This window comes from Alligator mississippiensis, chromosome 5 (assembly GCF_030867095.1).
Source record: "Alligator mississippiensis isolate rAllMis1 chromosome 5, rAllMis1, whole genome shotgun sequence".
Classification (NCBI taxonomy): domain Eukaryota; kingdom Metazoa; phylum Chordata; order Crocodylia; family Alligatoridae; genus Alligator; species Alligator mississippiensis.
This window is the reverse complement of record NC_081828.1, coordinates 175,926,475-175,939,622: the sequence shown is the minus strand read 5'-3', so window position 1 is coordinate 175,939,622 and position 13,148 is coordinate 175,926,475. Positions and strand designations below refer to the sequence as shown.

At 40.0% G+C, this 13,148-nt stretch overlaps 1 protein-coding gene across 9 annotated transcripts in view; it reads left to right on the top strand.

Moving 5' to 3' along the window:
• Nucleotides 1-13,148, top strand: part of AKAP9 (A-kinase anchoring protein 9) — a 217,712-nt gene that overhangs the window by 182,355 nt on the left and 22,209 nt on the right. For all 9 annotated transcript variants that reach the window (XM_059729014.1, XM_059729016.1, XM_059729012.1 and 6 more), the window contains 9 exons: nucleotides 1,217-1,363; nucleotides 3,158-3,661; nucleotides 4,112-4,175; nucleotides 5,459-5,580; nucleotides 6,194-6,385; nucleotides 8,834-9,022; nucleotides 9,278-9,422; nucleotides 10,254-10,473; nucleotides 12,899-13,049. In XM_059729014.1, coding sequence (XP_059584997.1) covers nucleotides 1,217-1,363; nucleotides 3,158-3,661; nucleotides 4,112-4,175; nucleotides 5,459-5,580; nucleotides 6,194-6,385; nucleotides 8,834-9,022; nucleotides 9,278-9,422; nucleotides 10,254-10,473; nucleotides 12,899-13,049 — 1,734 coding nt within the window. The remainder of the gene's footprint in view (nucleotides 1-1,216; nucleotides 1,364-3,157; nucleotides 3,662-4,111; nucleotides 4,176-5,458; nucleotides 5,581-6,193; nucleotides 6,386-8,833; nucleotides 9,023-9,277; nucleotides 9,423-10,253; nucleotides 10,474-12,898; nucleotides 13,050-13,148) is intronic.

Genomic DNA, 13,148 nt, shown 5'->3' with positions numbered 1-13,148 from the left:
TGAAACCAAGTCCATTAGGACTAACTTGACAACTCTTCAGAGCTCTGAAGATAACTTTGGGGGCAGGGGGGGAAGCATTCCACTTCATTATGAAGGCCTACATGGAGTCTACGTGGAAATCTGTTGGATATATTTGCAAAATTTCTATTCCTTATATTTCATGGCATCCTGGAACATTCCCTTTTTTCTTTAGCGCTTGGCAAAAGTAACCCTGGAAAACCATGTGTATGTGTGTACAGCTCATATTTTTAAAACATGAGCTAATATAGCAATATAATAGCTTCAGAATTGTAAGTTTTTTAAAAAAGAATAATGTCCATGGATGACACCCTTTCTTCCCACCTTGCACTCAGCTGTTTGTTAACACAGTCAACTTTAACCTTTGCTGCTTTTGAAGATTGAAAGCCCATTAGTTTTATCTTTGTCTCCTCAAAGACGGAGGTGATTGATCCTACAGCTTTTCACCTTCCAGCCTTGCTGCCTTAGGTCTTCAGTTTTCCACTCCATGGATCAAATATAGAGATTACGTAAATGAGAAGTAAAATACAAAATGATACTCCTTTGTGATTTAAATGCTGAGGAAGGGGGAAGCAGAAATACCAAATCATGACAGCAACCACAACCTGAAAGAGATCCAGAAAGAATGAGGAAGTGTATGTGGCTTCAGTGACTTCCATCAACTGCTAGTAATGGCATCTGAGTTTGACCCCTGAGTCAAAGCTGAGTTGAGTCTTATCTTCCATTCTCCAAGAGAGAGATTCTGTGTTCTGTAGCTAGCAATTTTATTAAAATAAATCCTCAACTTTTCTTCAGGAAATGTAAGTTCCCACAGATCTTGGAGTTTAAAGCCTGAACCATTGGTGCAAAAGTGGCTGAATTAGTCAGAAATCTATATTGGATTTCATAATGTGAACTGCCTTTAGTTTTCACAGAGTTATTGTTTGTTCACATTCCTGTTATTTTCTAGTAGCGTTCCAGAAAACTTCAAGATGATAACCTTTTTCATGACACTTTCACAAAACCTTTTTTCTAGTTTGTGGATCCCAATTAACCTTGAAAATTGGACTTCTTCAATTAGTTTTGGGAAGATAGGTTCATCAAACAACTACTTAAGATTTTCTCCCAGGTGTGGCTCAAGCTTAATTTTTGTGAGGTGTCATGCAGTGGTAATAAGAGAGGTCTTATTAACCATTTCTTATAATTTGTACTGATATAGGTAGTCTCAGAGTACACTTACGGTCAAGAAGGAAGTGTGTTCATTGATGGCCTTGAACTAGAGAAAATCAAAGCAGAGTCAGCTGCTGCCAAGGAAGAACTGAGCAGTTGCAGAGAAAAAGTAGAAAAACTTCAAGAGGAATTAGTGGTAAGAATTAGATTATTGCCATACCTGTTCTATCTTGCACTGAAAAATTGTATTTTATAAAAACGATTTAGTATGCACTCATCATACATTTAGAAACACTATCTGATAACTAGGAACCTACCAAAATTGCAATTTTGTGATTTTCATGGAAACCATGATTTTAGGCAGGCCCCACAAAAAAACACAGACTCCACAAAAAAGCGCAAGGTCTGTACTTTTGGCAAACTCCCTGGAAAAAAAAAACTCACCAAAAATAAAAGACTGGCTCCCTCTGGAGGGCCAGCAGTCCTTGTGGGCGCTATGGCCCAGCCACACAGCCTGCCATAGGGGTTGGGGGAGAGGAGGGCTGCTGGCACAGCACGATGGCTGCCACCTCTGCCCCTCACCATCAGTTGGTGGTGAGGGGCAGGGAAGCATGATGGACAGCCCTAGCAGCCAGTCAGCAGCAAGGAATGGGTCTGTATGACAGGCAGCCTTTGCAGCCAGTCAGCAGCAAGGGGTGGATCCACTGGGGCTCCTTGGCCAACCAACAGCATGGAGGGCCCACCATGCTCCTCCTGTGAAAATGGCTGGCAGGCCCACAGTCTGCCCACAAACTTGGCTGGCAGCTGCCTTGACTTTGGTAGACTCCTGCTGATACACCAACTGAACATCTAATTCAGGTTAAGTCAGTGTGGTTCCATTAGCTTCAATAGAGCTATTTAATAGGGCTGTGCGAAATTTCAGCAGCCATTTAGTTTCAGAGGTGTTGTGGGGCATTTCAGCGCCTGAAACACTGAATCTGAATCAAAACGGAAGGCTCAGAGACATCTCCAAAACGAAACGAGGCATCCAAAACGCTTTTAAAATGTTTTGGAAAATTTCAGAGTTTCAGAGCCAGGCTTGCAGGACAACAGCTGTACACTGCCACCCTGCCACATGACTCAGTTCCGCAGGGAGCAGAGATCCACGCTGGTGGTCTCCTTGCTGCCACCGGCACTGCACGGGGCAGGCAGCAGCAGCGAGGAGACCCCCAGCGTGGATCTCTGTTTCCTGAGTCGCCAGGTCATGTGGCAGGGCAGTGCTGGTCCCTGCTGTGCAACCGGCTCCACAGGGAGCAGAGATCCAGGGCGGGCATTGGCGGCAAGGAGACCCCAGTACGGATCTCTGCTTCCTGCAGAGCCAGGTCGCACGGCAGGGCAGTGCTGGTCCCTGCTGCATGACCTGGTTCTGCAGGGAGCTGAGATCCAGGGCTGCACGGGGTGGGCAGCATCAGCGAGGAGACCCCAATGTGGATCTCTGTTTCCTGCAGAACTGAGTCATGCAGCAGGGGCCAGTAAGCTTGCTCTCTGCCCCACGACCTGGCGTGACAGGGATCAGAGATCCACACGGGGTCTCCTCGCCTGCACGGAGGGCACTGGCCCTCCCCAAGACAAGCCACCCACAGCCCTGCCCGGCTGGGTAGAGCTGTGCAAAGCTTCGCTTGCAGCCTGTTTGAAACAGATTCAGAGGAGATTCAGCCAAAATGAAACAGGACAGTGATCCGAAATACCGAAACGAATCACTGTCCTCTGAAATGGCTGAATTGCAACTGAATCGAAATGCAGCCTTTTCACACGGCCTTACTGTTTAAGTTTACGTGAGCAAAAGAATCTAGCCCTCCCTTTCTTCTACTAACTTTGTGTTCTCATGTAACAGATATAATCAGGATAAATACATTTTAATCTAAAATATATCTGTGATAACTCTGTATGGAGAGCACTTTAAAAATACTGACCTTGGAGGTTCTGCAATTCAAATTCTTTACATTTGTAGGTGAGAGAAGAAAATGTGGCCCATTTGCAAGAAGAACTACACCAAGTCAAGGACAATCTAGTTCAAACTGAAAAAAAGCTTGCCAATTATGTGAGAAAGGAAAAGGAAATAGGAGGACTTGCAAGCAGAAAGGAGGTTGACAAAACAGACAGTGTTTCTACTAAAAAGCCTACTCAAATCAGAAAAAGCTCATCTCGTACTGATAAAACTAGGCAAATCAATAGCTGGAGCCAAACTTCACAGGTCCTTGTTAAAGACGCAGAAATCCAAATTGATTTACCTAGTGGATGTTCCTCTGAGGAAGTTGCAGAGATCATAAGAGAGTTTACTGAGAAAATTGACCAAATGCAAGAGCTCCATGCTGCTGAAATCATGGACATGGAAACTAGGCATATTTCTGAAGCTGAAGCCTTGAAAAGAGAGCAATTTGTTGCAGTCCAGGTATTAATGGATGAATGTAATGCTTTGAAAGAAGTCATAGAGACGCTGAGAGTTAAAGAGGAGGTATATATTGTATTTTATACATATTATGTCACTTTGCATGATATAAAGAATTGTTTTGGTTCATATACCTGCTATCAAGTCTATTTTGAGACTTCTTAAAGACGAAAAACAAGGCTATGCGATTAAGGCACTGTAAGGTATTTGGACTGGTATGGAGTTACCCACTTAGTAAGTGTTTCTGGATCCCTCCACAACCCTCAAGAAGTGATCACACTTTGCCATCTTGTAGGCACCTGCAGCCTGCTGCCCCTGTACATGGCCAGTTCAGTGGGCTGGTGAAACATATGGGTCAGGCTATGGACCTGAACGTTTGTAGTCCCTGTTTTAAATGAACTGTGTGTCACCAGCGAGTTGAAGAAGCAGTTCCTGTGCTTCCCTCAGCAGTTCTGTTCATTTATGACAGTGGTTTTTTTCTTTTGAAGTTTTAAATGTTCTCTTTTCCAAATGTAGGGGGGCTCCATTCCTGGGTTAGTGCACTCAGCATCTTACCAGGCCAGAGATGGATGCTCTAGTGGTAAGAAAAAATGTTTAGTCTTCACATTTTTTGCAATAGTAACATTTGGGGTTTTGTTTTTTTTATCGTAGATTTTATTTGTATACTAATAATAGTAACAAAATACCTATGCCAGCACAATGGACACTAACAACAGTCAGGATTAATATATTATTGTATGTAAAATGAAAGTGCCCATCATAGTGATTTGCCCACAATGATGCTAGAGCAAATCAAGATTGTATTAAGAAGTCATAGAGACTCTGAGAGTTAAAGAGGAGGTATATATTGTATTTTATACATATTATGTCACTTTGCATGATATAAAGAACTGTTATCTAGGAACTTATTTTCATGTTTTTGGCTTTTCTTTTGTACTTTTAGTTCACAGCAGCAAAAGCATTTAAAGTTCAGGAGAAACCACAGCACAAGCAGTATATTAATCCTATCAACAAGTCCCATCCTAGATCCCATATTTCTGCAGGGTGCAACTGCCCTTTTGTTCTCCTTTGCCTATGATCTTTTCCCAAGAACATCCAGTATCTGTAATGAAAATCTGATCCAGTTTAAACCAACTTTGAAACCAACATGATCCTTTGTTTGGTGTGGTAGATTTCCATGTGAGAAGGATTCCTTGCTTTAAGACCCATATCTCAAGAAGCAAAACATTAAAAAAAACAAACAAAAAAAATTGTAATAACACAAGACAAAGAATTTAAATAAACCCACTAGCACAAATGTTGTCAAACTATTTCATTACATAAGCAAAAGTGATGAGCACAACATCTTTGTATTTATTTTAATTTCTTTAGATAGAAATGTTGGGATTATTTTCAAGAAGGACCCTGTAATCTGATTCCTTCTCCAACAGGAGAGTCGTCCTTTCTTTCTTTTTACTGATTTTGGCATTTCTTTAGGGTAGCTTTCTCAGTTATCCTGAGACTATAAAGCTGGAGTCCCCCTGGAACACTACAGTGAGTGGGAGCAGGTGTTGTTTTCTCCTGGTCTTTTTATAAGGAGGCAGAGACTATGGGAATGGGAAAGGGTCAGTTTGTGTAATGTACATGAGTGTTCATGAATGTGTCAGTTTTGTCTTCCTGATATTTAAAATGTTTGGGTTTTTTGCTACTTTTTTTTTTTATGCAAACAGAAACTTATCTAATGAAGAACCTCCCAGTTATAAATTAGAAAACCACACTGGTGCGCAATAATTTGTTGAAACAAAAAAAAAAATAGGAATAATTTCTTTTGTCTTCTGGTGCTTTCACAGTTGTTCAAGTTGCATACTTTCCCCTTTGCTTTAGACTCTAGTTCAGACTGGGGTCAAGGGATTTATGCTGCTCCGAGCCAGGGGTCTGACACAATATCAGAAGGAATGGGAGATGAAGGTGAAGCCTCAACAGACTTACTTCCAAAGAAAATAAAGGTACAGCAGAGAGATGGCTTTTACTTTATTAATAAGTAAACATGGGACAGGCATCAGGCATGTGCCCGACGTTACTAGGGGTTGGAGGTGGGGGCCTGTGCCACCAGGCAGATTGCATAGTGGCAGATAGCCCAGAGCCTGGTTGCAGACTGAACTCGCGCGCTGTCCCAGTCCAGCTCACAGGGCAGTGTTATCTATCTAACAGGTATCCCCATGGGTCCAGAAATTTGGCAGCAGAGGAGTGGTGGCAGAAATAATTGCCACATTAATGCTGCCAATTATTGCTTCCACAGCTTCCCCACCAACAAATTTCTAGACCTGTGGGGATTCATTTTACTTGCATATAATGCACACTCCAGTTTCCACCTGCTTGTTTTGGAGAAAAAGGCACAGGTTACATGCAAGAAAAATACAGCATCTGCTAAAACACTATTAAAGAACTAGGCACCTTTGGCCCACCGAGTCCCAATTCTGATCATGTTTACCCACTCATCTCTACGTAAGCAAAAGCTTTCTCTGCGTAAGCAGCCTCTTTTCTCTGATTCACTAAGTGATGCCAGAATCCAGCTTGTGTGAAACAGGATAACTAATTTTATTCCTATTTTATTTACAGGGTTTGCTGAGAGCAGTCCATCATGAAGGTGTACAGGTACTCTCTCTCTCAGAATTTCCCTATAGTGAAAGAGAGACATCATCTCTTAAACAAGGGCCAGAATTATGGCTTGAGGAAAGGAAAACTTTTCTGAGCACCATTTCATCTTTGAAGGATTTAATTACAAAAATGCAACTGCACAGGGAAGCTGAGGTACAAACAATAACTCTTCATATATCAATATTTCTAAGGCCTAATAACTTATCTTTGATATTTTCATAATTCTCTTCTTAGCCTAGAATGTGAGAAATAAGCAGTAATTGCAACTACAGGTAAAATTTGTAGAATGTGATTGTATGTAAATAGCATTACATTTTATTATTTTTGTTAGGTGCATTGATGCCATTTGTATATGCCAGTGATTATTAACCAGGATGTTGTAGCACCTGGGGTTGTCAAAATGGTACCATATTTACTTGTATGTAAAACGACACTGAATATAAGACAACCCCTCAATAATTAGATTCTGTATGTGGAAAATGTATACATTTATTATAAATGTCCAGGTATAGAATCTAATTATCAGAGGGTTGTCTTGAATTCATCCCTCTCCCACTACTACAGTACAAAAAATAATACTGGGGGAGTCAGATGACTGAGGGTCAGGTTGCCCCTTTGCCTTCTGTCCCACATCACTTCTTCCCCCTGCCACCTTCCTGCCCTCTGTTACTGTCAAACCCACCTCAGGCTCTGTCCTCCCTCAAGCACAACATGGTAGAAAGTGAGTGGAAGTGAGCTGTACATGACAGTAGGGGGGGAAGGGACAGAGGGGAGGGCAGAAGCTGCAGAGGGGGACAGGAGACTGACGTGGGTCTAACTCTGGCCCTAACCCAGACTCAGAGTGCAGAATCTAATTATCATTGCTTGCCTCCACCCCTGCCTTGTTGATTTGAAATGCAGTGCACCAAAAAAACACTGACTTTTCAATAAACATACCCATAAGGACATGCATATATGGAAATTACTATGGGTAAGTTAATGCAGAATTGATGCATTTTAACTTGTGGCAAAATGCTGCAAATTTCAGCGCAGGTACTCTATAAACATACTTCTAAGCAGCACTTTTATACCTACTTATCCATAGTTCAAACTATGCATGGTATTAGTCCAGAGCCAAAAGGCTTATGAGTTATCATATAGTTCATTTTGCTGGGCCCCAGCAGAGTCAACAGTGTTTCAAGCCATGGTGACCCCACAGTCCAGCAATACTCAGTATGTGTATGTGTACTCCAGATACCCTTCCCTCCCTCCCCCACCCTCACCTGCAAGAAGGGAGCCATGTTAGCCCCCAGCTTGAGACTGGAACCGGGTATTCTTGTCACAAGGCCTGGAACCCTCCAAAAATGTATATGCAGATGAGGTGTAGGGCTACCTGGTACACCTCCACTCCATGGAGGACAGGACCACACTAATCAGATGTGATATGCTGAGAGAGGAGGCAACAGTCTCTCTCAGCTACATAGAAGTTTGGTGATGTTTGCCAGACATTTACAGCTCATGAAGAAATAAGAATTGTTGGAAATGGAAAAGAAAGGTACTGTTCAGCTGTGAGAATAAAGAGGAAGTTTAAATATATTTGATGTAGTTGTTCACCATGACTTGAAAAAGAGTTGGCACTGAAGAAAAATAAACACAGTGGGCACTATATTTTATTCAAATGGGCTGCACTGACCTACCCTTCTGCTGAGCTTTTCTAATTTTTAGATACGCAAAGAAGAAAAAATGTTTATAAGATATGCTTTGTTGTCTTATTGTAATGCTTTATAAAGTTTGGTTGTGTCACAATCATTATAAAAAATTGGTCCTATTCCATCTGCCTGACTTCTGTTCATTTCCAGCAATTTGCTTTGTGTTGTAGAGTGCTCAGTATACATTTGTTTTTAGTCCTGTGAGAAATTTTTTTGGTCCTTGTTTAAGAAGTATGGACATTCATCTTTTAACAATGCAAGATCCATGGGAGAGGCAACAGTTACAGAATATAAATACTTTGCAAATATTTCAGAACTTTGCAAATAAAACATTGCAAATATTTCTAGAAGTTGCTATGTCATGAACAATGTCATATGTAGCAAGACATCAATTCCTTTTAAGCATTATCCCAGGAAACCTTCTGTGCATGGGGATAGAGGTGCCTAACTCTCTGCCATTTGAGAATCCCCAATACTTCTACAAAACACAGCTAAGATAATATCTATTTTATAAAATTCATTAACTCAGTACATAGTGGCATGGTACAGTACAGTATGACTTAGTTCCATAATAAATACAAGCTGTGAAAACCAAAGGCAATATAATACAATCACACCAGACAGAATTTTGCCACATAAGCTACATTTTCAACAAAGAAATCTAAGTTGCTCCTGTAAAAAATTCAAATGTCAGTTTGCTTACAGAAAAGATGGCATTTATGCATACTAAGGGAATAACAGCACATTTATAGTATGTGTGTTTATGAAGCCTACTATATATGCAATGGTGCACAAAGCTATCAAATAAGAGAAGCAGTGTTCCACTGACTGAGCACCTTTAAGATTTAGAACTTGATTCGGTCAGTATTCTTGAAATTCTGTTAAATAGTTGATTCCTTTTATCCCATTGTAGGTTTATGCAAGTTGTGAGTCTTCTGAAAATGTCCCAGACTGGCGAAATGAACTTCTGCATGCTGTTCAGCAGGTCTTCATAAGAGAACAAGACATTCTTCTAGCTGCATTTCAAACAGAACTGGCAGAATTAGGTGCAAGGGATGCAGTGGTATTGATGGGCCAGTTAGATCACAGACTTCAAGAACAGGTAACAAAAAACACACTTCTATTCAAAATTTCCATGCTAAATCTTAATTTGTGATGTATCATTACAATGGAAAAACATAAAGCAACTCCTATTATAATGGTGTCTTAATTATTACTTATTTGAAAAATGGTTTGATTATATAAACACTATAAATGCTCAAGTAGTAGTAATGTTCCATAGATCTTTAAATAAGATTGCTACTTTGATAACATTTTCTGGACTTTTACCATTAAATTTGTTTTTAAATACTGACAGGGTATTGAACAAAGAGCAGCAATGGACTGTCTTCAGAATGCAGACAGAAGAAGTTTGCTAATGGAAATTCAAGTATTACACTCCCAGATGAACAGTAGAAAAACTAATGTAAAGAGAGAACAAGAGATTGATCCAAAAAGCCAAGGTGTGGTAATATGTACAGATATGTGCACATTTGCTTATGGAGAAGTTTTTATAATATTTTTTCTGTTGTGACCTTCCTCTTTGTCCTTATCATTTTGAGTATTCTGCACTTCCAATGTTACATAACCAGCTTACCTCACAAAAATTTAGAAAGCTTTCTTGTGCTCATACTCCTATCACTGATGACTAATTTAGAGAGATGCTGAGCTATTTTGAAAGTGAATCACATACTGAAGTTGGCATCTTCAGGATTTTTTTCCAAGTATATACTTCAGTGTTTGGGTCTCCCAGCTTTGAAACGTTGCTGAAGAGTCAGAGTTACTGAATGTATTAAGTCAGAAATAGACTAAAGAGGAAAATGTTCAAACTTCAAGTGTATGTACTGTAAATTTTAATACTCAAACCTAGACTTTCTCTGCACTTAGACAAGCATTTTTTAATATCACAGAATATTGCACACTATTAAAATGCATGGTTTTACTTTAAATAGTAATGGAATTGTGTTAGAATGTCCATATACTCTACAGAATGCACGTATTTTTGCTTGACTATAATTCTTATAATGATAATGGATTGCAGTCATTTTTGTCATACTATGAATACACAATTATCATTCTGTCTTTTATTTAGATTTTAAGTGAATTCATGCAAGGGTGAAATTCATTTCTCTAATGAGGGCCCAGGGTCTATTCACCGCCATTTTGAAAGGAGCATAAGTACTGTGTGGATCTTGTGTTTACTGTCTCTGCAGGGACAAATATCACAACAAATGAGTAGTGTTATATGTCAGAAATCACCTAGTAACTTGCATATTAATGATATTTTTCTCTAGAAATGCTGGAGTACAATATGCAGCAGAAGCAGTCACAGATACTGGAGATACAAGTTGAACTTCGTAGTGTGAAAGAGAAAGCAGCAGAACTTCAGGAACAGCTGAATTCTGAAAGAATGACAGTTGCTGAACTGAAGAATGAACTTGCACAGGCTAAATTAGAACTTGAAACAACTCTAAAAGCCCAGCACAAACACTTCAAAGATCTAGAAACCATCAGGTGTGGCTCTAAACAGTTAACATTTTACACTGCCATTGTAAATGCTGTTTTTTTATACTCTCATAAATTGCTGTATTAATTTTTTTGAGGAAATAGATAAAAAGATATACATGCTTCTCAAGTTTTCTGCAAAACATTGACAAAGAACTAACTGGCTAAAAGACATCCCTATGCAGATAAGGAAATTTGGAGGAGGGGGTTAGTTTCACATTTAATGTTGACAACCTAAGGACAAATTTGTTTTGATTCCTATGTTCACTTTAGAGCAGCATATACAACATTGTAACTTTCTTATTCACTTTATTAATTCAGTAGTAGCAGATATGTGAAGACTGACATAAAATAAGAAAATTACAGAGAGGACTTGGATACACATTCATTTGTAATGCTACAATATGCTGGCTCTGCAGGGACCTGTTTCCAGGCAGTGTTGTCCCAGTTCCCACTCATCCCACTCAGGTCTTCAGGGCCTTGCAAGCAATGTTGGTCTTGTTCTGACAGCTGCACTAGTCTCCGGCCTTGGGCTGCCTACAAAGCCCTTCAAAGTTCTCTTGTCTCAGGCAGCCTCATGGTGGCAACAGCTGATCAGGCAAGCCTATCAGTAAGCCTGTCCTGCATACCAACGCCCCCCACCCCTGGAGGCAGAGGGTGCTAAGCAGAAGCCCTTTGTCACCCCTGGCCGGAAAATAGCTTTTGTGGCATCTTTGTTGTGCTCCAGCCAGGGTCTGTGCCCAGCCACAGCTCTCTCTCTTTTTCAGGGCTACAAACTTTGTAAACTACAAATATAATGTGAGTCAAAGACCCAAGAGACCTTCTTGGACTGTCTGTCCACTTGTTACATATAGTGCTGCAAAACAGCACTACAGAGAAGTGCCTGTTTGAAATAGACCAACGCGGCTACAACCAACACCCCTAAGGCCATAGGTAAACAAGGGTCTTAGGTAGACGTGATATATTTTATTAGACCAACTGAATAGTTGGAAAAAAAATTATTTGCAGGAAGGTGTTTGTACCTCAGCATGCGAAAAAGAAAAGTTTTTCCAACTATTTAGTTGGTCTAATAAAAGATATCACATTTACTCAAAGAACCTTGTCTGTTTGAAATAGGAACATTTTTGTGGGGGATTTGCCATTTTTGTGAGATCAGGGGCAAAAATACCAGGATGCTGAATTTGAAATCATGCTTACAAATTATTTTAATTAGATTTGTAAATATGTTTCCTGTATATTGATATAAAGAGTAGCTTAATATGTGCCCATCTGTTAAATTCAGTGACAGAAAAGTAATTGCACATGTTTTTGGTTGCTGGGTGATTTTAACTTTTCCAGCCTGTGGGCCTTCCTGGGAAATATGCTAACTATTTAGCTGTAGAGCAGATGTAGGCTGATCCTGACCAGTACACTACAAAGGCAGAGTGAGCATGTGTGTCCTATGGGCATATTGTATGGGGATTAGAGAGTGAGGTCCCTACTCACTGACATGACTCCTCGCAGCCCCTGTTCTATCCCCTAGCATTCATCCCTATTTGTCCATAAATCCCCATCCCCTCCTCATGAGCATTTCCCTGTTTAGTTCCTTTTTGAAAATAAGTGTGAGTTGCTTAGGTGTTAGCTATAGCTGTGTTGGTCTAAGAACATATGCAAAAAAGTTTATTTGGGTAAATGTGATATCTTTTATTAGACTAATTGATTTAGTTGGTCTCATAAAAGATATCACATTTACCCAAATAAACTTGCCTGTCTGTGAATCTCGTAGTAATTTTGTGCTGTGTTCAGATTGCATGTCCCTAAAATTAAGAAAAAGATACCTTTGACAGAAATATTTTAGCAACATAATTCCCTGCCCTATGGCTCTAGGTTTTGGCTAAGCACTGCGTTCAGACTGTTGCTGACCATGTACAGATTCTGTTAATATTGCATAACCCCAGGAACGAGCTACCCATGTGGAAACTGGCAAACTGAAAAAGTCTTTGGCAGCTCTTTTGGTTTCTCTTTCATGTAATCCCTTTGCCACAAGAGCTGGGCTGACATTACCTTAATGAGTTTTCTTGTGTCCTCTTCCATGAAACCATTTCAGTTTTATTCCCATAAAGAGGTAGTGTATGCCATATCCACTGGTAGGGATGGTAAGCAACTAAGAACATTTTGGGTAAATGTTAAAAATATCTGGGGACTTATTGAGGGGTTCAGTATCTCAAGAACCCTTAGAACAAAAACCCGGAACACTAAATGTGCTCTATGCCCTAACTCGACTCCCAAGTTTCAGGATAACCTGAGTAAGTATGTGGTTGTTAGAGCACTTAAGAGGTGAGTTATAAATAAAATGAGGTTTGTAGCTGAGTATAGAATAACATTTTCCCATAAGGTTTGAATGTTTTTGACATCATAAAGCATCCTGAAGGTTGTATGTGTTTATCTTTGCTAGGACTGAGGTTAAAGAAAAAGCAACCGAATTAGATGTATTAAAGGATACAATGGCCAATGAACAGAAAAAATCAAGAGAGCTACAATGGGCTTTGGAAAAGGAAAAAGCAAAAATGGAACGCAATGAGGAAAGAGGAAGAGAAGAGCTTGAGGTGTGTGAAATTAACCTGAACAGTAGAAGGCATACAGATAGCATCCTTATTCTCTACTTAACATTGTTTATGTACTGTGCAGTCTGTGCACCAGATTGT